General features: G+C 36.2%; 1 protein-coding gene across 1 annotated transcript in view; it reads left to right on the top strand.

Annotated features, from left to right (window-relative positions):
* The window catches only part of LOC128662297 (A.superbus venom factor 1-like), a 122,806-nt gene that overhangs the window by 82,468 nt on the left and 17,173 nt on the right, over nucleotides 1-23,165 (top strand). Inside the window, exons 27-37 of the mRNA XM_053716103.1 lie at nucleotides 3,364-3,462; nucleotides 3,871-4,021; nucleotides 6,532-6,692; nucleotides 6,885-7,043; nucleotides 12,272-12,331; nucleotides 14,640-14,730; nucleotides 14,883-14,937; nucleotides 15,358-15,445; nucleotides 15,558-15,647; nucleotides 17,071-17,176; nucleotides 18,649-18,738. Coding sequence (XP_053572078.1) covers nucleotides 3,364-3,462; nucleotides 3,871-4,021; nucleotides 6,532-6,692; nucleotides 6,885-7,043; nucleotides 12,272-12,331; nucleotides 14,640-14,730; nucleotides 14,883-14,937; nucleotides 15,358-15,445; nucleotides 15,558-15,647; nucleotides 17,071-17,176; nucleotides 18,649-18,738 — 1,150 coding nt within the window. The remainder of the gene's footprint in view (nucleotides 1-3,363; nucleotides 3,463-3,870; nucleotides 4,022-6,531; nucleotides 6,693-6,884; nucleotides 7,044-12,271; nucleotides 12,332-14,639; nucleotides 14,731-14,882; nucleotides 14,938-15,357; nucleotides 15,446-15,557; nucleotides 15,648-17,070; nucleotides 17,177-18,648; nucleotides 18,739-23,165) is intronic.

Below are 23,165 nucleotides of genomic sequence, written 5' to 3'. Positions count from 1 at the left end.
CCAAGAGAGCAAAGCACATTTGATGATTAAAAGTAAATTGGACGGTTGTTTAAAATTGCATGCCCTATCTGAATCATGAAAATTTCATTATGACTTGACTGTCCCTTTAATACCTAATATTTTATATTTGTCCCTAATTGTCCTCAGCGGGAGAGAGATTTAAAGGGACAGTCAAGTCCAAAATAAACTTTCATGATTACGATAGGGCACGCAATTTTAAACAACTTTCCAATTTACGTTTATCACCAATTTTGCTTTGTTCTCTTGGTATTCTTAGTTGAAAGCTAAACCTAGGAGGCTCATATGCTAATTTATTAGACCTTGAAGGCCGCCTCTAATCTGAATGCATTTTGACAGTTTTTCACCACTAGAGGGCATTAGTTCATGTGTGTCATATAGATAACATTGAGCTCACACACGGGAAGTAACCTAGGAGTCAGCACTGATTGGCTAAAATGCAAGTCTGTCAAAAGAACTGAAATAAGGGGGCAGTTTGCAGACTCTTAGATACAAGGTAAAGGGTAATGAAAGAAGTAAAATGTGTATTATTATAACTGTGTTTATTATACAAAACTGGGGAATAGGTAATAATGGGATTATCTATCTTTTTAAACAACAAATATTCTGATGTAGAGTCTGCCTTTAAATAGAAAACTTAAGTAGAAACATGGGGCACCCATTGCATTACAGAATCTCAGTGGAGTTTAGAAAACTAACAATTTTTAGAGGGACAAACGAAATAATGAAAGTATTTTGCAAAGGTTTTTTAAACTTTGCATAATTAAACATTTATATTATTGTTTAATATCTCTTTAACACAACTATATATTTTAAAAGCAAAAATGCCCAGTAACAAAACTGGAAAATAAAGGCAAAGACTCTCCCTTCTATAGACTAGGGATGAACAAATGTTTTGCAACAATTGAAATATAAAACAAATTTTAACACATTTGTTCGTTTCGAATCTCGAATGTTTATACAACATTCTAACATTTGTTTAATGTAATAGTATTTATAATGCTATCTTTAAATATAATATTCAATTTTAATTTTCCAAATTCAAATTAAATTATGTAATATTCAAATTAGAAAAAATCTTATTGATATATTAGTAATATTATTTTGAATTTTCTCTTTAAATCTAATATTCAAGTTATGTAATATTCTAAATATAAATATTTGAATAACTAAATATATTTGTATCTATTTTGTATCAATTTGTTAAAGTGAATGTTACATTCAAAATTTCGAATGTGGATATTCAATCTAATTATGAATATTCGAAAACAAAAATAACATTCAAAACTAAAAATAACATTTTATTACCTAATTTTAATGGATTTTCATTCTTATCAACATTCGATTGCCCAAAACAAATGACCACAGGACTATTCATTATACCAAGCGAATCAAACTTTCACCACATTCGCCAATCCCTACTATAAACCTAGCTTAATGTTTCATCACATATAGTATCTCTAATAGGTTACTTCTTAGACAATCACACTTCTAGATATAACACATTTCAAATATTTTTCCATCCATTAGAAACTTGCGGCTAGATTACGAGTTGTGCGTTAAGGTAAAAAAGCAGCGTTAAGAGGTCCTAATGCTGCTTTTTTACGCCCGCTGGTATTACGAGTCTTGAAATTTTAGGGTCACTGCACACTTCTTTGGCCTTACTGTAAAACGACTTACGTAAACTTCGTAAAGTCTTTTTTCTATGGGACTTCCATAGCGCTGGTATTACAAGTCTGTCCTGGGAGGCCAAAACGTGAGTGGTACACCCTATCCTGCCAGGAGTCCTAACGCATTTAAAAGTCACTAGTTAAGAGTTTTACACTACAATGCCGTAGCATAAAACTCATAACTAAAGTGCTAAAAAGTACACTAACACCCATAAACTACCTATTAACCCCTAAACTGAGGCCCTCACGCATCACAAACACTAAAATTAAATTTTTAATCCCTAATCTGCCGCTCCGGACACCGCCGCCACCTACATTATATTTATGAACCCCTAATCTGCTGCCCCCAACATTGCCGCCACCAACATTATATTTATTAACCCCTAATCTGCCGCCCCCAATGTCGCCGCAACCTACCTACACTTATTAACCCTTAATCTGCCACTCCCAACGTCGCTGCCACTATAATAAACATATTAACCCCTAAACCACTGCACTCCCGCCTCGCAAACATTAGTTAAATATTATTAACCCCTAATCTGCCGTCCCTAACATCGCCGCCACCTACCTACATTTATTAACCCCTAATCTGCCACCCCATCGCCGCCACTAAACTAAATGTATTAACCCCTAAACTTAAATCTAACCCTAACCCTAACACCCCCTAACTTAAATATAATTTAAATAAATCTAAATAAAATTACTATAATTAACTACATTATTCCTATTTAAAACTAAATACATTGTAGCTATCTTAGGGTTTATTTTTATTTTACAGGCAAGTTTGTATTTATTTTAACTAGGTACAATAGTTATTAAATAGTTATTAACTATTTAATAACTACCTAGCTAAAATAAATACAAAAGTACCTGTAAAATAAAACCTAACCTAAGTTACAATAACACCTAACACTGCACTATAATTAAATAAATTAACTAAATTAAATACAATTACCTAAATTAAATTAAATTAGCTAAAGTACAAAACCCCGCCACTAAATTACAGAAAATAATAAACAAGTTACAGATATTTAAACTAATTACACCTAATCTATTAGCCCTATCAAAATAAAAAAAAGCCCACCCAAAATAAAAAAAACCCTAGCTTAAACTAAACTACCAATATCCCTTAAAAGGGCCTTTTGCGGGGCATTGCCTCAAAGTAATCAGCTCTTTTACCTGTAAAAAAAAATACCACCGCTGCATGTAAGTGAGCGGTGAAAGAAAAATGCTTGTTAGCACTGCATAGCCTCTAACACAAAACTCGTAATCTAGCCGATATAATTTTATGGTAGATAAAAACCAAAAAGGTCCATCAAGTCTATCCATATGACATGTTACTGTTTTCTTAGGATAACCTTATGCATGTCCCAGACATTTTTTAATTATTTTCCAGTCCCTGTGTTTATCACCTCTATTGGAAGTTTATTCCATAAATCCACAACCCTTTCTGTAAATAAATACTTCCTCACATTTCTTCTGAATCTCCTACCCTCTAACATTAAATTGTGACCCCTTGTTTTGATTTTTTTTGTGTAAACAGCTTTCAGCTTCCACTTTATTAAGCCCCTTCATATATTTGTAGGTTTCTATGAAGGGACTTAATAAAGTGGCAGCTGAAAGCTATCACAATTCTGTTGATCATACAGTATTTTTTATATCTTTTGTTAAACAGGGTGGAATCCGTAACTCTAAAGAACCTGATGCTGCCCTTACAGCTTTTGTGCTCATTGCTATGCTAGAAAGTCAAAAAACTTGCTCTGGACATTTCAATGTAAGTAGTTTTATTCACATAGCTGTAATTCTATTCAGTGGAAACACAAACGAAAGATGCAGGAAGATATTCTTTTCAGCTGTCTTTGTAAATATAATTGAATCATAATGGGCAAATCATATAAAACTTATATGTTTAAACTGGTACGTAAAAACAAAAATATTTATAGATTATGTAGGAGATTTTAGTTTTTTACTGGTTGTTGTTAAGTTTACAACTGGAATGTGATCTAGCCCAATATTTCTCTAGGCAAAGAATCACTCCATAACCACCAAGGAGCTTTGCTCTAACGTCCTCTGAAAGCTGCCACCAAGAGCAGATGGGAATTATACAAACAGTTCTGCAGCAATACCTCTGAAGAGTGTTGCAGGGTCCTGTCTTCATTTATATTTTTTGTTTTTATTCTAGAATCTTTTAAGCAGCATTGACAGGGCATCAAACTTCCTCCTGGGCCAGTACTCATCCCTCAGCAAGCCATATTCCATCGCTATAACCTCATATGCACTTGCTATGGCTGGGAAACTGCAGGACACTAATTTACTGATGTCGGTGGCTAAAGGTACTGAGCTTCTGCAGATCACTGATGAACATATAGCCGCCAGAGAAGCATATACATACGAAATAAGCATTTACCCGTCAGATGTGCATATACTCGCCAGATGAGCATATACATGCCAGATAAGCATATACACGCCAGATAAGCATATACACGCCAGATAAGCATATGCATGGCAGAAAAGCATTTACCAACTAGATAAGCATATACACACCAGATAAGCATTTACATGCCAAATAAGCATATACACGCCAGATAAGCATATACATGCCAGATAAGCATATACATGCCAGATAAGCATATACTCACCAGATAAGCATATACACGCCAGATAAGCATATACACGCCAGATAAGCATATACACGCCAGATAAGCATTTACATGCCAAATAAGCATATACTCGCCAGATAAGCATATACACGCCAGATAAGCATATACACGCCAGATAAGCATTTACATGCCAAATAAGCATATACACGCCAGATAAGCATATACACGCCAGATAAGCATATGCATGGCAGAAAAGCATTTACCAACTAGATAAGCATATACACACCAGATAAGCATTTACATGCCAAATAAGCATATACACGCCAGATAAGCATATACATGCCAGATAAGCATATGCATGACAGAAAAGCATTTACCAACTAGATAAGCATATACACACCAGATAAGCATTTACATGCCAAATAAGCATATACACACCAGATAAGCATATACATGCCAGATAAGCATATACATGCCAGATAAGCATATACACGCCAGATAAGCATATGCATGACAGAAAAGCATTTACCAACTAGATAAGCATGTACACACCAGATAAGCATTTACATGCCAAATAAGCATATACACGCCAGATAAGCATATACATGCCAGATAAGCATATACATGCCAGATAAGCATATCCCCTCCAGATAAGCATATACAAATACAAGCCAGATAAGCATATACCTGCCAGATAAACATATACCCGCCAGATAAGCATATACATGTCAGATAAGCATATACATGTCAGATAAGCGTATACATGACAGATAAGCATATACATGGCAGAAAAGCATTTGCCCACTAGATAAGCATACACAAACCAGATAAGCATATACATGCCAGATAAGCGTATTCATGACAGATAAGCATAGTTTCATCCATTGGGGCTCTAGCCATACAGCGCCAATTGGAGAGCAGCTCAAACCGTTAAGCTCACCATAAAAATTAGTTTTGAATTGTATGATTGGAGTGCGGGGTAATAGAATGGCACAGCTAGATAAAAAAGTAAGTTACCGCGCATCTTTATTAGAAGTGATCAATTAAAGTTCCTGTAAAATATCACCTAGATTCTGGACCTAATTTTAATTTGGCATTCTGTCCATCAGCATTCTGTTCTGTTATCCATATGCATGAGCACTACTTCCTGACATTTAGTGCTAAAGACTCCGCCTTAGGTATCTCTTCAACAAAGAATACTATGGCAATGAAGCAAATTGGAAACATTTTTAAAATGGTATTCTCTGTCGGAATCACAAAAAAGTTTAGGGGTTTCATATCCCTTTAAAATAAATTCAAACTCAAAAATATATCAAGCAAATTAAAGACAGAGCATTATTATATAAGCTGAATATATTTTGCAGGAAAAAAGAGGAGAAGTTATATCTGACGGTTTTGATTTTGAGCAGAAATAAATTTTCTGCAATATATATATATTTGTTTGGGGGGTGGGAGGAATAGATTAAAGAGACGTGAAGCCTATTTTTTCTTTCCTTATTCAGATAGGGCATACAATTGTAATCATTTTTTTATTTTACTTCTCTTATCAAATATTGTTTCTTCTTTTGGTATCCTTTGATGACAATTAGGGTGGTATGCTCAGGAGTGTGCACAGGTCTGGAGCACTCTATGACAGCAGTTTTTCAAGAAAAACAATAAATGTATTTATTAATATAATATTAAATGGAGATAAAACTCAAAAATGTTCTTTCATGATTCAGATAGAACATACAATTTTAAACAACTTTCCAATTTACTTATATTATCAAATTGTCTTTATTTTTTTGTAATCTTTTGTTGAAAAGTAGAAAGGTAAGTTCAGGAGTGTGCACGTGCCTGCAGCACTATATCGTTGCAGTTTTGCAATGTTATACATTAGCATGAGCACTAGATGGCAACACAATTTCCTGTCATGTAGTGCTACAGTCAGGTGCACGCTACCTATCTAGATATCTCTTCAACAAAGAATAACATGACAAAGAGGCATTTGATAACAGAAGTTTATTGGAAACCATTTTAAAATTGTATTCTCTATCTGAATAATGAAAGGAAAAAAAATGTGTGTTTCATGTCCCTTTAATAATCAGGAAAAAAAATATAACACCTTTTTATGATAGCCTCTTTGATATGGAACAAATAAATAAAAATTGAGTTTAATGTATTTTATTTTTATCTACCAAATTTCTCTTATCAATGACCTCTCTTATTTTAGGTTTAACTGTTTATTTTGTTCTTCTCTTCAGATAACACTCATTGGCCTGAGGACTCCCGATTTATCTCACTGGAGGCGACATCTTACGCCCTCCTTGCCCTCCTGCGCATGAAGCAATATGAGGCGACAGGTCCCATTGTGCGCTGGCTCACTGAGTCCCGATTTTATGGAGATGTTTGGGGATCCACCCAAGTGAGTGACAATCACTAAAACTTTAACTCAAGAGCAATATATATACAGTATATATAGATATATCTCAATCATTTCACCACCCTTCATTATTAGATGGATTTGCCTTGTGTGCAAGATTTTGCACAATGTGTTGTCTATGCTGTTTTTTACCCTAATATTTTCTCTATCATCAAAGACTCTCTGTATTTTTAGGCTACCATTGTGATGTTCCAAGCACTGGCCCAGTATCAGATAGATATCCCAAGTACTAATGAGATAGACATGGATGTCTCCCTCCACCTTCCTGAGAGACAGCAGCCTGTAGCATACCGTATCAATCTTGCAAATGCCATGTTGGCACGTTCTGCTGAGGTAAAACTTGTGTATATGGGAGACAGAAGGAATTTATTTGCTTTAAAAAGAACGAAAGGGAAGTGAAGTTGACTTGAAAAAGAAAAAAGACGAGTTAGTGCTTGTGGTGGGATATGGGGATTGGAAGAGTGTGAAACTGGGTACAAGCAATCTAGGATATAAGGGTAAAAAAAAATATTTATTGCCAAGACACGCAATAGACAAACAATTACAAAAGATGCTACCATGACTCTCTTCTCTTATATCGATTTGTGCTACTGAGCATTTACCCTGTTTAATGTTACTTGCAGATGGGGTACAGTGGCCATTGTGGGACAAACTACCCTTACGTTTAGAAGCAATGGAAATCTGACTGCTGCTTCTTAATGTTTGCACCTCTGCATTATCTCTGAGGCTTCAGAATTAAAACACCTCAAACTTGTCTGTTCTAGGTGATTGACAGGCCCTCTCGTGATTGCTCGCACAAGAGCAGGAGATGGCATTGCACAAGGACAATTAGGACATCCTTGTTAAATATGGGCAGCGGACATACAACGTCCCTGCTTTCTCTCCTCAATCACTGACAGACAGGTTCTGAAATTGAGAACCATCCATGATTTCATAAATGGTTCTCAAAGACTTCTTTTATACTCTGATAACTAAAAAAAAAACTTCTCCAAGTTTATGAGGTGTGCTGAAACAGGAAAAGGTTAGAAATAAAAGTTATAAACTATTGCAAACCCACCTGCCATATAGTGCTCAAGACATGTGCACACTCCTGAGTATATATAAATATGCTCATCAACAAAGGAAACCAAGAGAATTAAAAGGATATGAAACCCACATTTTTTATTTCATGATTTAGAAAGACCAGGCAATTTTAAACAACTTTCCAATTTAATTATATTATCTTATTTGCTTCATTCTCTTAATATCCTTTGTTGAAAAGCATATCTAGATAGGCTCAGTAGCTGCTGATTGGTGGCTGCACATAGATGCCTTGTGTGATTGGATCACCCTGTGCATTGCTATTTCTTTAACAAAGGATATCTGAAGAGTATAGGAAATTGAATAATAGAAGTAACTTAGGCCTAGATTTAGAGTTTGGCGTTAGCCGTGAAAACCAGCGTTAGAGGCTCCTAACGCTGGTTTTAGGCTACCTCCGGTATTTGGAGTCACTCAAAAAAGGGTCTAACGCTCACTTTTCAGCCGTGACTTTTCCATACCGCAGATCCCCTTACGTAAATTGCGTATCCTATCTTTTCAATGGGATTTTTCTAACTCCGGTATTTAGAGTCGGGTCTGAAGTGAGCGTTAGACATCTAACGACAAAACTCCAGCCGCAGGAAAAAAGTCAGTAGTTAAGAGCTTTCTGGGCTAACGCCGGTTCATAAAGCTCTTAACTACTGTACTCTAAAGTACACTAACACCCATAAACTACCTATGTACCCCTAAACCGAGGTCCCCCCACATCGCCGCCACTCGATTCAATTTTTTTAACCCCTAATCTGCCGACCGCCACCTACGTTATACTTATGTACCCCTAATCTGCTGCCCCTAACACCGCCGACCCCTATATTATATTTATTAACCCCTAACCTGCCCCCCACAACGTCGCAGCCAGCTACCTACAATAATTAACCCCTAATCTGCCGACCGCAAAGCGCCGCCACCTACGTTATACTTATGTACCCCTAATCTGCTGCCCCTAACACCGCCAACCCCTATATTATATTTATTAACCCCTAATCTGCCCCCCTCAACGTCGCCTCCACCTGCCTACACTTATTAACCCCTAATCTGCCGAGCGGACCGCACCGCTATTATTATAAAGTTATTAACCCCTAATCCGCCTCACTAACCCTATAATAAATAGTATTAACCCCTAATCTGCCCTCCCTAACATCGCCGACACCTAACTTCAAACATTAAGCCCTAATCTGCCGACTGGAGCTCACCGCTATTCTAATAAATGTATTAACCCCTAAAGCTAAGTCTAACCCTAACACTAACACCCCCCTAAATTAAATATAATTTTAATCTAACGAAATTAATTAACTCTTGTTAAATAAATTATTCCTATTTAAAGCTAAATACTTACCTGTAAAATAAATCCTATTATAGCTACAATATAAATTATAATTATATTATAGCTATTTTAGGATTAATATTTATTTTACAGGTAACTTTGTATTTATTTTAACCAGGTACAATAGCTATTAAATAGTTAAGAACTATTTAATAGCTAAAATAGTTAAAATAATTACAAAATTACCTGTAAAATAAATCCTAACCTAAGTTACAATTAAACCTAACACTACACTATCAATAAATTAATTAAATAAAATACCTATAATTATCTACAATTAAACCTAACACTACACTAATAAAAAAATATTTACAAACATAAGAAAAATATTACAACAATTTTAAACTAATTACACCTACTCTAAGCCCCCTAATAAAATAACAAAGCCCCCCAAAATAAAAAAATGCCCTACCCTATTCTAAATTACTAAAGTTCAAAGCTCTTTTACCTTACCAGCCCTGAACAGGGCCCTTTGCTGGGCATGCCCCAAGAAGTTCAGCTCTTTTGCCTGTAAAAAAAAACATACAATACCCCCCCCCCCAACATTACAACCCACCACCCACATACCCCTAATCTAACCCAAACCCCCCTTAAATAAACCTAACACTAAGCCCCTGAAGATCTTCCTACCTTATCTTCACCATACCAGGTTCACCGATTGATCCAGAAGAGCTCCTCCGATGTCCTGATCCAAGCCCAAGCGGGGAGCTGAAGAGGTCCATGATCCGGCTGAAGTCTTCATCCAAGCGGGGCAGAAGAGGTCTTCCATCTGATTGAAGTCTTCATCCAAGCGGGATCTTCTATGGTCATCCATCCGGAGCGGAGCAGCAGGATCCTGAAGACCTCCGACGCGGAACATCCATCCTGGCCGACGACTGAACGACAAATGACGGTTCCTTTAAATGACGTCATCCAAGATGGCGTCCCTCGAATTCCGATTGGCTGATAGAATTCTATTAGCCAATCGGAATTAAGGTAGGAATATTCTGATTGGCTGATGGAATCAGCCAATCAGAATCAAGTTCAATCCGATTGGCTGATTGGATCAGCCAATCGGATTGAACTTGATTCTGATTGGCTGATGGATGGATGTTCCGCGTCGGAGGTCTTCAGGATCCTGCCGCTCCGCTCCGGATGGATGACCATAGAAGATCCCGCTTGGATGAAGACTTCAATCGGATGGAAGACCTCTTCTGCCCCTCTTGGATGAAGACTTCAGCCGGATCATGGACCTCTTCAGCCCCCCGCTTGGGCTTGGATCAAGAAATCGGAGGAGCTCTTGTAAATATTTTTTTATTTTTTGTAACTTATTTCTTTTTTATTTTTTGTACTTTAGATAGTTTATTTCATTGTAGTTATTTGTAGGTATTGTATTTAATTTATTTATTGATAGTGTAGTGTTAGGTTTAATTGTAGATAATTATAGGTATTTTATTTAATTAATTTATTGATAGTGTAGTGTTAGGTTTAATTGTAACTTAGGTTAGGATTTATTTTACAGGTAATTTTGTAATTATTTTAACTATTTTAGCTATTAAATAGTTCTTAACTATTTAATAGCTATTGTACCTGGTTAAAATAAATACAAAGTTACCTGTAAAATAAATATTAATCCTAAAATAGCTATAATATATTTATTTTACAGGTAAGTATTTAGCTTTAAATAGGAATAATTTATTTAATAAGAGATAATTAATTTCGTTAGATGTAAATTATATTTAACTTAGGGGGGTGTTAGTGTTAGGGTTAGACTTAGCTTTAGGGGTTAATACATTTATTAGAATAGCGGTGAGCTCCAGTCAGCAGATTAGGGGTTAATAATTGAAGTTAGGTGTCGGCGATGTTAGGGAGGGCAGATTAGGGGTTAATACTATTTATTATAGGGTTAGTGAGGCGGATTAGGGGTTAATAACTTTATTATAGTAGCGCTCAGGTCCGCTCGGCAGATTAGGGGTTAATAAGTGTAGGCAGGTGGAGGCGACGTTGTGGGGGGCAGATTAGGGGTTAATAAATATAATATAGGGGTCGGCGATGTTAGGGCAGCAGATTAGGGGTACATAGGCATAATGTAAGTAGCGGCGGTTTACGGAGCGGCAGATTAGGGGTTAATAATAATATGCAGGGGTCAGCGATAGCGGGGGCGGCAGAATAGGGGTTAATAAGTGTAAGGTTAGGGGTGTTTAGACTCGGGGTACATGTTAGGGTGTTAGGTGCAGACGTAGGAAGTGTTTCCGCATAGCAAACAATGGGGCTGCGTTAGGAGCTGAACGCGGCTTTTTTGCAGGTGTTAGGTTTTTTTTCAGCTCAAACAGCCCCATTGTATTCTATGGGGGAATCGTGCACGAGCACGTTTTTGAGGCTGGCCGCTTGCGTAAGCAACTCTGGTATCGAGAGTTTAAGCTGCGTTAAATATGCTCTACGCTCCTTTTTTGGAGCCTAACGCAGCCTTTATGTGGACTCTCAATACCAGAGTTATTTTTATGGTGCGGCCAGAAAAAAGCCGGCGTTAGCTTTTTGGGTCGTTACCGACAAAACTCTAAATCTAGCCGTTAGACAGTTGTTTAAAATTGTATTCTCTATCTGAACCCTGAAATAAAAATTTTGGGTTTCATGTCCCTTTAAGTAAATTTGTTGAAATAAGTAAATTGGAAAGCTTTAAAACTATATGCTCTAGCTGAATCATGAAAGTTGAATTTTGACTTTAATGTCTTTTTACAGAAGACTGTGTTATGGTTGTAATTTAGGAACTTGAGATTTGAAGGGTCAATTTCTCAAGCTCTGTACGGAGCTTGATGCCCCGTGCTCCATAACTTGTCCACCTGCTTTGAGGCTGCAGACAGAAATCAACCCAATCAAATACGATCGGGTTGATTGACACCCCCTGCTGTCGGCATTTATCGATGTGCGGCGGACATGATATGCTTCATCATATCATGTCTGTCCGCACTTTAATAAATATACCTCTTGGACTGATGTAAAAAGTCTGCAAATATATTTGTGATGGATAGATTGATATTATATACAGTATGTATTAAAGAAGCAAGAAGTGAGTGATGTCTAAGGTTAACAGTGGATTGTGAGTTGGAGGTGTCTGGCATATCAAATTTAAAGGAAAGGAGTATTTAAAAAAAAACTTTGCATTAACTATATCTCTTTATAGACTAAAGCAAATAAAGGCTTTGTGGTGAAGGCGAAAGGAAAAGGACAAGGCATTTTGACGGTACGTTTACTGTTAACCCCTATATATTTCTTACAGTTTATGTATATCATAAATGAATAAAAAGACCCATGACCCATTAAAACATTGTTACTTAAATAACTAATTAAAGGGTAGATTACAAGTGGAGAGGTATTTATCGCTTCTGCTATAGCGCTAATTGCGCTAGACGTATATTGTTAACGCACATCGTGTTGCGTTGGTATTATGAGTTAAACGTAAAAAGTTATCATGCTCACGCTAACTCGACGCACGCAAACAGGTTACTTCTAGTGCAATTAAACTGTCGCTCAAAAGATAACCTATCACCCAATAGGAGTCAATGGAAAATAAAAAACACCCGACTCACGCGCAAACCCGATCGCATATTCTCATATGTGCAAACCCGATATGAAAATATGAATATTTCACATTACAATGTTCTTCATTTAGAAAAATATGTACTATTTATTCAAAAATACACACATATATATATATATATATATATATATATATATATATATATATATATGATGGTATTTTGGTAACATATATATTTATACACATATATATATATATATAAATATATATATATATATGTACTATTTATTCAAAAATACACACACACATATATATATATATATATATATATATATATATATATAAAGATGTATTGTAGTATATGCACTCTCACCAACACACTACAACTTGCCAGGGTGCTGTAGCCAGGTATGTAGAAAACAAAAGTAGAAAGCACTCACTGGACTGTAGACAGCAATGTAAATCAAATAGAATTTATTGTGACGTTTCGGGACCAACAACGTCCCTTCCTCTGACCTTTTTATATAGCATTTTGGTAACATATATATTTATACATATATATATATATATATATATATATATAAACACAAGTATAAATATATAAAGATATAGGAATATCTATTTAAAAATACTTAGAACATATTCTACTATGTGCAGGACATTAGAATGTGAAATATTTACAATAAATACACACTAACACTTTATTAAAAAAGAATATTGCAGAAATATGTTTTTACATCTTTTTATCTACTTAACTGCAAAGGGCTCCAATGCACTTTATATTTATATAGTACATGTGTACATATGTCATAAAAAGAAAAGAAGGCGCCTCAATAGTGCAGGGTCAAATGTGTCAGCTGTTACCCCACTACAATGTCCCGTACTTACAGGATATAAAGCACCAAATTAGTGCTATATCGACATTCTGGGCTCTTAACAGTCGCCCAGCTAACTGTTCCAGATATAACTGCACGGCTCTTCTCACAAACAGCACGTATCCGAAAGCCCCAGCATCAGATTTTGGTGATCCTTGTATTCCTGGTCTGCTAACAATGGGAAACAGTACTCCGTGTAAAACACTGCTCCCTCTTCAAGTCAGTCTTTTTCACTGACAACCAAATTGGCGATGATAGATGATAGATATATATTAAAAGTTAAAAAAAGTTCCGTGGCAAGCCAATGTATAAAATATACAGACTTTATTAAAATACAAAACACGACGTTTCACGGTCCCAGACCGTTTTATCAAGTGTATTTGCTTAATTAAAAACCACGGCTATTTAACATGCTTGTTCAGCGTCTCAGGATCCGCACTGCGCATGCGTCACCATCTCGCATGTGAATGGACGGTTACGTCACCAACTCACATACGATTCAAAAGTGTCAAATCGTATGTGAGTTGGTGACGTAACCGTCCATTCACATGCGAGATGGTGACGCATGCGCAAGCGCTAACCAGGTGCTGAACCAAAAAGGGGCTGGGTGCTACGCTTACATTCCTGCCTTTTAAAATAAAGATAGCAAGAGAACAATGAAAAACTGATAATAGGAGTAAATTAGAAAGTTGAATAAAATTGCATGCTGTATCTGAATCACAAAAGAAAACATTTGGGTTTTGTATCCCTTTAAGAAAATATTGTTTATCTGACACATTCTCATATTCACAGAATGCTGTATATGTACAGTAATCTGATTTATGTTTCTTTCTGATGATTTAGTATTCCAAAGGTGCTACTAATGAGAGGGAGGGATCAGCGCTTGTTTTATCCTATCAGTAAGCTTTTAATGGTTTAAAAAGATAAGGAGGGTACACACTAGGCTATGATTACGGCAAACTGACGAAATGCGTAAGCCCATGTGCTGCGCTTTCCTCTTTCACTACTTTATGTGACAGGCTGTCACAGTTTCTAATTTTAAAAATATTTTGGAATAAATTTTGAATTTTTTATCTTACGGAGTGTGGAATCATTTTTTTCTTTCATTCTTTCTAATGATGTCATACTATGTGCAGGTGACCACTGTGTATCATGCACTTATGACAGAGAAGGAAAGAAAGTGTAATAACTTTGAGCTTACTGTGGAAGTGAAAGAAGAAATTAATGGTAAGTAATATTTATCTGTGTATTGCTAGTATTCAGTGCATGGATTTTATCATCTTTTCTTGTAACCATGACTCTGCAATTGGGGTTGGATGTTTTGTCAGTTGTATCCAGTGGTATGTGTATCAGTTTCTTTATTATATTTATTCTTGCAGATCGTAGGGCACCAGAAGGCACAAAATCAACAGTGTCTATTACAGTTTGCTTCAAGTAAGTGAATAGTCTAAACATGGCATCATTTTAACTTTAAAGGGACATTGAAACCAACTTTTTTCTTTCATGATTCAGATAGAGAATACAGTTTTAAACAACATTCCAATTTACTTCTATTATCTAATTTGCTTCATACTTTAGATATCCTTTGTTGAAGAAATAGCAATGCAGATGGGTGAGCCAATCACACGAGGTATCTATATGCAGCAACCAATCAGCAGCTACTGAGCCTATTTAAACATGCTTTTCAACAAAGGATATCAAGAGATTGAAGAAAATTGGATAATAGAAGTAAATTGGAAAGTTGCTTAGTTGCATGCTCTTTCTCAATAATGGAAGAAAATATTTTGGTTTAGTGTCCCCTTAACATGAACTCCCTGTCCTGTTTTGTAACCCTTATTACTTCCTTTGCTCCAGGCACCTTAAACCGGTTGATGCGACCATGTCTATCATTGATATAACCATGATGACTGGTTTCTCTCCTGATGTTGAGGAACTTAAAAAGGTCAGTGTAGAAGTGTGGAATGGGACTCATTGCAGGTCTTGAGAAATACTGTACAGATTATGTCTGAGTGTTCATGGTACATTTTACATCATTTTTTTATGATTACTTTTAGCTGACAAATGGTGTGGACAAATACATTTCCAAATTTGAGATCAACAAAGGAGCATCAGAGAAGGGCACCTTAATTATCTACTTAGATAAGGTAAAGAATACATTATGGTATCTGTCATCAATATCCTTCCTCTTCTTACCACAATGGCTGTGCCAGCGCTCAGGGTACTGGGCACTTCTCTGGTAGGCTGTCATTTGGCACTGTCCCCCACTCTTCTATAACAGCTGATGCTTTCAATATAATTGCTTGACTTCAGTGGCAATGTGGCTTAAAACTTTATGTTAGAATTAAGGTTTAATGCTTTGCTATATATATCGATTTAAAGGGGCAGAAAGATAAAAATTGAAATTTGCATGGGTGAATTTCAGTTTTAAATAGAAGCATCTGTGCAATATACTTCCTTTAGCAAAAATGCTTCTAGTAAAAAGTTCTTACTGTTTCAGAATCAGCGGCAAGCCGGCATATGTACATGTGAATAGAGCATCAGGAGTCAAACACAATGCTGCTCAGAGACCTACCGTGTTGTGTATTGAATCAGCAAATACTTAATTTGTGTCATACAAGCCACTGATGACTCGAGTTTGAATGCTGGAGCACGGGGCACTCACAGCATATGTGCGTATGCTGCTGAAAACCAGTACACATTTTTACTAGAAGTGTTTCGCTTAGCTAAGGATTTGCAAAAATCTATTTCAAATTTAAATGGACCAATGCACATTTCAATTTGGACCTTTCTATCCATTTAAAGGGACACTAAACCCAAATTTTTTTTCCCATGATTCAGATAGAGGATGCAATTTTAAGCAACTGTCTAATTTACTCCTATTATCAACTTTTCTTCGTTCTCTTGCTATCTTTATTTAAAAAGCAGGAATGTGATGCATAGGAGCGGAGCGTGCCCATTTTTGGTTGACAACCTGGGTTATGCTTGTTTATTGGTGGGTAAATGTAAGTTTCCAATAAGCAAACACTATCCATGGTGCTGAACCTAAAATGGGCTGGCTGCTAAGATTTACATTCCTGTTTTAAAAATAAAGATAGCAAGAGAACAAAGGAAAATTGATAATAGGAGTAAATTAGAAAGTTGCTCAAAATGTCATGTTCTATCTGAATCATGAAAGAAAAAAAAAAATTGGGTTCAGTGTCCCTTTAATGCAGGGGTCAGCAACCTTGGCACCTCAGATGTTTTGGAACTACATTTCCCATGATGCTCAGACACACTTTTGGCTGGATAAGTATCATGGGAAATGGTTACTTCCTTGGAGGGCTGCAAAACTGTTAGTGTGCTCATATTGTAACAACAGGATTCTTGCATACTGACTCAAACTGATGCCTGTACAGTGAATCTGTTTATTCATTCAGCTTTGCTTTTGTATTTAAACTCTTGTCTAAAAGTTTTTATCCTTCATATTTCAGTCTTTTCACTCACAGACCTTTCTAAGTATTTGCTTTCACATTATATATATATATATAGTACCTTCTCATTAATCTGTACTCTTCACTCTCCCCACAGATTTCTCATACAGAGACCGAATGTCTGAAGGTTTATGCTCACCAGTTTTTTCCAGTGGGTCTTATCCAGCCTGCAGCTGTCACAGTGTATGACTATTACAGTCCAGGTTAGTGATCATGCAGAGCATCCTTTATTGTGAGCCTTGTTATCAGTAGTGGACCTACTCTGGCCCTGGTGCAAGATTTTGTAGGACCCCCCCAAAGGCAACTCAATAAAACGCAAAAGTAATAAAATACATTCTGCTCAATATAATGATTTTGAGGCTAGATGGACCTGCTACTTGCACTAATAAAAGGTTTCCCTGCATTAGGATTGTACACATTCTGCATTCGCCTATGTAAAATCTGGCTTTTATGGGCCCCCTCCAGCTCTTGGGCCCTGGTACCACTGTACCTGCTGCACCAATGGTTGTTCCTCCCTTGCTTGTTTTGATTTTTTCACAGTTATTGCAGAATGTTGGTTCTCTATCATCATGCTGAGACTTCACATTGATGTATGCTGGAGGCAAAGGCCTACGGATATCTTCTCTCAGAGGGGCACCATACTGGCTGGTCAAATGACATAAAATCAATATTTTTGCCATTCTATAATATTATGTGTTCTCTATACTAGAAATAAAAAGATTAAAGTCATAATTAGACATTCAAGATTTAGACAAAGCATACAACTTCGCCAGTTTACTTATATTATTTAATTTGCTCCTTTCTCTTGTTATCCTTTGCTGAAAGGTGTATCTAGGTTATCTCAGGAGCAGCAAAGAACCTAGGTGCTAGCTGCTGATTGGTGGCTGCATATATATACCGTTTGTCATTGGCTCACCCATGTATTCAATTAGAAACCAGTAGTGCATTGCTGCTCCTTCAACAAATGATACCAAGAGAATGAAGCAAATTTGATAATAGAAGTAAATTAGAAAGTTGTTTAAAATTGTATGTTCTATCTGAATCATGAAAGAAACATTTTGGGTTTCATGTCCTTTAAAGATATTCAATTAAAAAAAATCTTCAAAATATCATTAAAATGACTGATTACACACAGTAAAATATGACTATAAATATTTTAATTTATTTTGATAATTTATTTTGCCAAATTATCCTATAAATTACCTCTGAGATGCTTAAGTTCATCTTGCAGACTTTGGATTCTTACCCTGAAACAATATACACGGTAATTGCTTGATCAGTTTAATCTATCTGTTCCTAATTGGCCACGGCAAAAGAGATAAGATAATCGAGATACTTTTCATGTGATATTTCCTAAACTTTAAAACAATGCAAATCTTGCTAACAACATTACTGTTTAAATGCTTTTACAAAAATTGGTATGCACATCTCTTGCATTAATGTCCCTTTAAAAGATTGAGATGATCAAAATAACATGTGCCTAGTGTTACCTTCTAAAATATATCAGCTCTTCTAGTAGGGGACATCATTCAGTTTGATGAATATAATGAGTTACCAAACATGTAGAATGAAATTTTAAAATTATACCATACAATATCATATTGCATACTTTTTATTGTGATTCAGAACATTAATATTGCTTCACACATAATAACCACTTTTACCTCTCTGGCAGAAAACCGATGCACTACATTTTATCACGTGGAGAAAGGCAGCTCGCTTCTGGGCAAGATATGCAAGGATGATGTGTGCAGATGTGCAGAAGGTAAGATATAGGACAGGCATCTGAGCAAACTTGCTGCTGTTTTAAAGATATAGACAGGGTAGGCTCCAGAACGAATGAAATGGGGGGGGCATTTTTTTTTCACGAGGGGGCACACATTTAAAAAGCATGTATGAGAGTCAAAATAAGAGCAGACCTACTGTGGCAGTCCAGGGGTTACATTTATCAGATCTCTGGCTGTGCAGGAGTTAGATTTGTTTATATTTCTGGAAGTGCAGCAGTTACATGTGTCATATCTCAAGGAGTATAGGGGTTACATTTATAAGATGTATGGCAGTGCCGCAGCAGTTACATTTACCAGATTTATGGCAGTGCAGGGGTTACATTTGTCATATCTCAGGAATGTCTCCCACATATGACACAGCCAGTGGACACTGTTTGCATGTGTAGCTCTACCAATGACCCTACTAATGATCAAATAAGCTTTTATGTGACAATAAGTTTGAGTGCCAAGCAGTACATTACTTGTACAGATATTATTAATGATATTTACCAGCACACACACAGTATATACAGTATGTATATACACACAAATTATATATATATATATATATATATATATATATATATATATATATATATATATATATATATATATATATATATATATATATATATATATATATATACACACACACATACATATACACACACATATATATATATATATATATACATACACACACACACACACACACACACACACACTGTGTGTATGCATGTATATATATATATATATATACACACACACACTGTGTGTATGCATGTATATATATATATATGTGTGTATATATATATATATATATATATATATATACACACACACACAAAAGGTAAATCTCAGTAAATGAAAGCACTCTCAGGACTTCTCAATAGTGGGTAAAAAAAAAACAGTGTTTATTAATGTTTCGGGGTTCACACAGACCCCTTCATCTGATCAAGGGGTCTGTGTGAACCCCGAAACGTTAATAAACACTGTTTTTTTTACCAACTATTGAGAAGTCCTGAGAGTGCTTTAATTTACTGAGATATACCTTTTCATGCTAGCACCCAGGCTGTTGACCCAGGAGGACGGATTTACTTACAGGAGGAGTATATATATATATATATATATATATATATATATAAACACAAACAATATATATATATATATATATATATATATATATATATACACACAGTGTGTGTATTGTGTATATATGTGTATATATATATATATATATATATATATATATATATATATATATATATATATAAATAATAAAACAACCTTGGGGACAAATAGGAGATGTTTTGAAACATGTAAATATTAAACATAAGGCTATTTCACTCATTGTCCCACAGCTGCATTTGAAGTGTGTGTATGTGAGCACCTATAATCTGACACACATTTTACACTGATCACTGCAGATAAAACAGGCACAATGCACACTTGTTTTGTGTGACCTGCAGTGGGGAAAGCAAGGAATTCCCAATTTGCTTCTTTATCTGTGGCTGCCAGGATATAAAGCACAATAGGGAAGGGATACCACACATTGGTTATACGGCTGTGTTTTCACAAAATTACTTCTGCCTTCCCTCTCACTGACTGTTTACTTCACCCAGCACTTCCTGCAGAGGTCTGATGATGTCGTCATCATCTCAATTCAGCTCCGTAGTAAGTGGACTAGCAGGAGGAGGGGCATTGCAAGCCCTAGGTTAACTGTGAGAGCAGTGAGCACCAGTAGGGAAATGCAACTTTATTTGTTATCTGGTTGTAAATAGAGGAGTGTAAAGAGATTAGCTGGGCCCTCCTAAGTGGCGGATCTCCAGGGTCCAGTGGCTGCAAATGGTTTATGCGACATTTGAGACCCTGGGGGACCCGTCACTTTTAAACTGTAAAAAAATAAAATACAATTTAAATCACTTTTTTTTTTGCCCTGGGGGGCACATTGTACCATTTGGGTGGGAATTGCCCCCCTGTGCCCCACCTTGGAGCCGACCCTGATCATAGAGCAGATGAAGAGAGAATTCTTCCTGTATAAAGGCGACAGAGGAGGCAATGAGATTTGCTGGTGCATATACAATGTTTTTCAGATGAAGAGTAAATGGCTCATACGGTACTAAATAGTTTAAAGGCAGTACTTATCTATTCTTCAGTTTCCCACCATATGGCGTCAAAATCAAGAAAAAAAAACATAGAATCGTAGATTTTGACAGCAGAAAAACAAAACAAAGGCCAATCAAGTCTTCCCATATTTCCTATAACGTGTAAGATTAATTAGTCATTAGAATTGCCTTATGCTTATTCCAGGTAGTCCTGAAATCACCCAGTTTTTGTCTTTACCACCTCTAATGGAGGTTTTTTTTCATGAATCAACCACCTGTTCTGTGAAAATAAACTTCCCAACATTACTCCTTCAATGTTAGTTCATGACCATGTTTTTCTGTTGAATAAAATGTGTTTATTTGTTGATTTTGCTTTTCCATTTAAGGGGAAACTAAATCAACCAATGAACACATTTTGTATTTGTTAATTAGTATGTATAGTCAATGAACAATTTTGAACAAAATTATATTTAAAAAAATGCACTTTCAGCTTCAGTTTTATTAAATCCTTTAATATACTTAAAGGTATCTATCATATCCTCCCCCTTCCTTCTCTTCCATAAGCTATGTAGCATATTTAGGTTACTAACGGCTAGATTTAGAGTTGGGCGGTAGCCGTCAAAACCAGCGTTAGAGGCTCCTAACGCTGGTTTTTACCGCCCCCTGGTATTTGGAGTCAGTCAGGAAAGGGTCTAACGCTCACTTTGCAGCCGCGACTTTTCCATACTGCAGATCCCCCTACGCCATTTGTGTATCCTATCTTTTCAATGGGATCTTCCTAACGCCGGTATTTAGAGTGGTGGCTGAAGTGAGCGTTAGAAATCTAACGACAAAACTCCAGCCGCAGAAAAAAGTCAGTAGTTAAGAGCTTTCTGGGCTAACGCCGGTTTATAAAGCTCTTAACTACTGTGCTCTAAAGTACACTAACACCCATAAACTACCTATGTACCCCTAAACCGAGGTCCCCCCACATCGCCACCACTCTATTAAATTTTTTAACCCCTAATATGCCGACCGCACACCGCTGCCACCTACGTTATCCCTATGAACCCCTAATCTGCTGCCCCTAACACCGCTGACCCCTATATTATATTTATTAACCCCTAATATGCCGCCCCCAACGTCGCCGCTACCTACCTACACTTATTAACCCCTAATCTGCCGACCGGACCGCGCTGCTATTATAATAAAGTTATTAACCCCTAATCCGCCTCACTCCCGCCTCAATTACCCTATAATAAATAGTATTAACCCCTAATCTGCCCTCCCTAACATCGCCGACACCTAACTTTAAGTATTAACCCCTAATCTGCCGATCGGAGCTCACCGCTACTCTAATACATTTTTTAACCCCTAAAGTTAATTCTAACCCTAACCCTAAATATTTACCTGTAAAATAAACCCTAATATAGCTACAATATAAATTATAATTATATTGTAGCTATTTTAGGATTAATATTTATTTTACAGGCAACTTTGTAATTATTTTAACCAGGTACAATAGCTATTAAATAGTTAAGAACTATTTAATAGTTACCTAGTTAAAATAATTACAAAATTACCTGTAAAATAAATCCTAACCTAAGTTACAATTAAACCTAACACTACACTATCAATAAATAAATTAAATAAACTACCTACAATTATCTACAATTAAACCTAACACTACACTATCAATATAAAATAAATACAATTAAATAAACTAACTAAAGTACAAAAAATAAAAAAGAACTAAGTTACAAAAATTAAAAAAATATTTACAAACATTAGAAAAAATATTACAACAATTTTAAAATAATTACACCTACTCTAAGCCCCCTAATAAAATAACAAAGCCCCCCAAAATAAAAAAATGCTCTACCCTATTCTAAAATTAAAATAGAAAAGCTCTTTTACCTTACCAGCCCTGAAAAGGGCCCTTTGCGGGGCATGCCCCAAAGAATTCAGCTCTTTTGCCTGTAAAAAAAAAACATACAATACCCCCCCCAACATTACAACCCACCACCGGAGCCATCATCTTCCAGCCGACGCGGAACATCCTCTTCTACCGACGCCTACTCGCCGAATGATGGTTCCTTTAAATGACGTCATCCAAGATGGCGTCCGTCGAATTCCGATTGGCTGATAGGATTCTATCAGCCAATCGGAATTAAGGTAGGAAAATTCTGATTGGCTGATGGAATCAGCCAATCAGATTCAAGTTCAATCCGATTGGCTGATCCGATCAGCCAATCAGATTGAGCTTGTATTCTATTGGCTGTTCCGATCAGCCAATAGAATGCGAGCTCAATCTGATTGGCTGATTCCATCAGCCAATCAGA

This window comes from Bombina bombina, chromosome 6, assembly GCF_027579735.1.
Source record: "Bombina bombina isolate aBomBom1 chromosome 6, aBomBom1.pri, whole genome shotgun sequence".
Taxonomy (NCBI): domain Eukaryota; kingdom Metazoa; phylum Chordata; class Amphibia; order Anura; family Bombinatoridae; genus Bombina; species Bombina bombina.
This window is presented reverse-complemented; position numbering and strand designations above follow the sequence as displayed.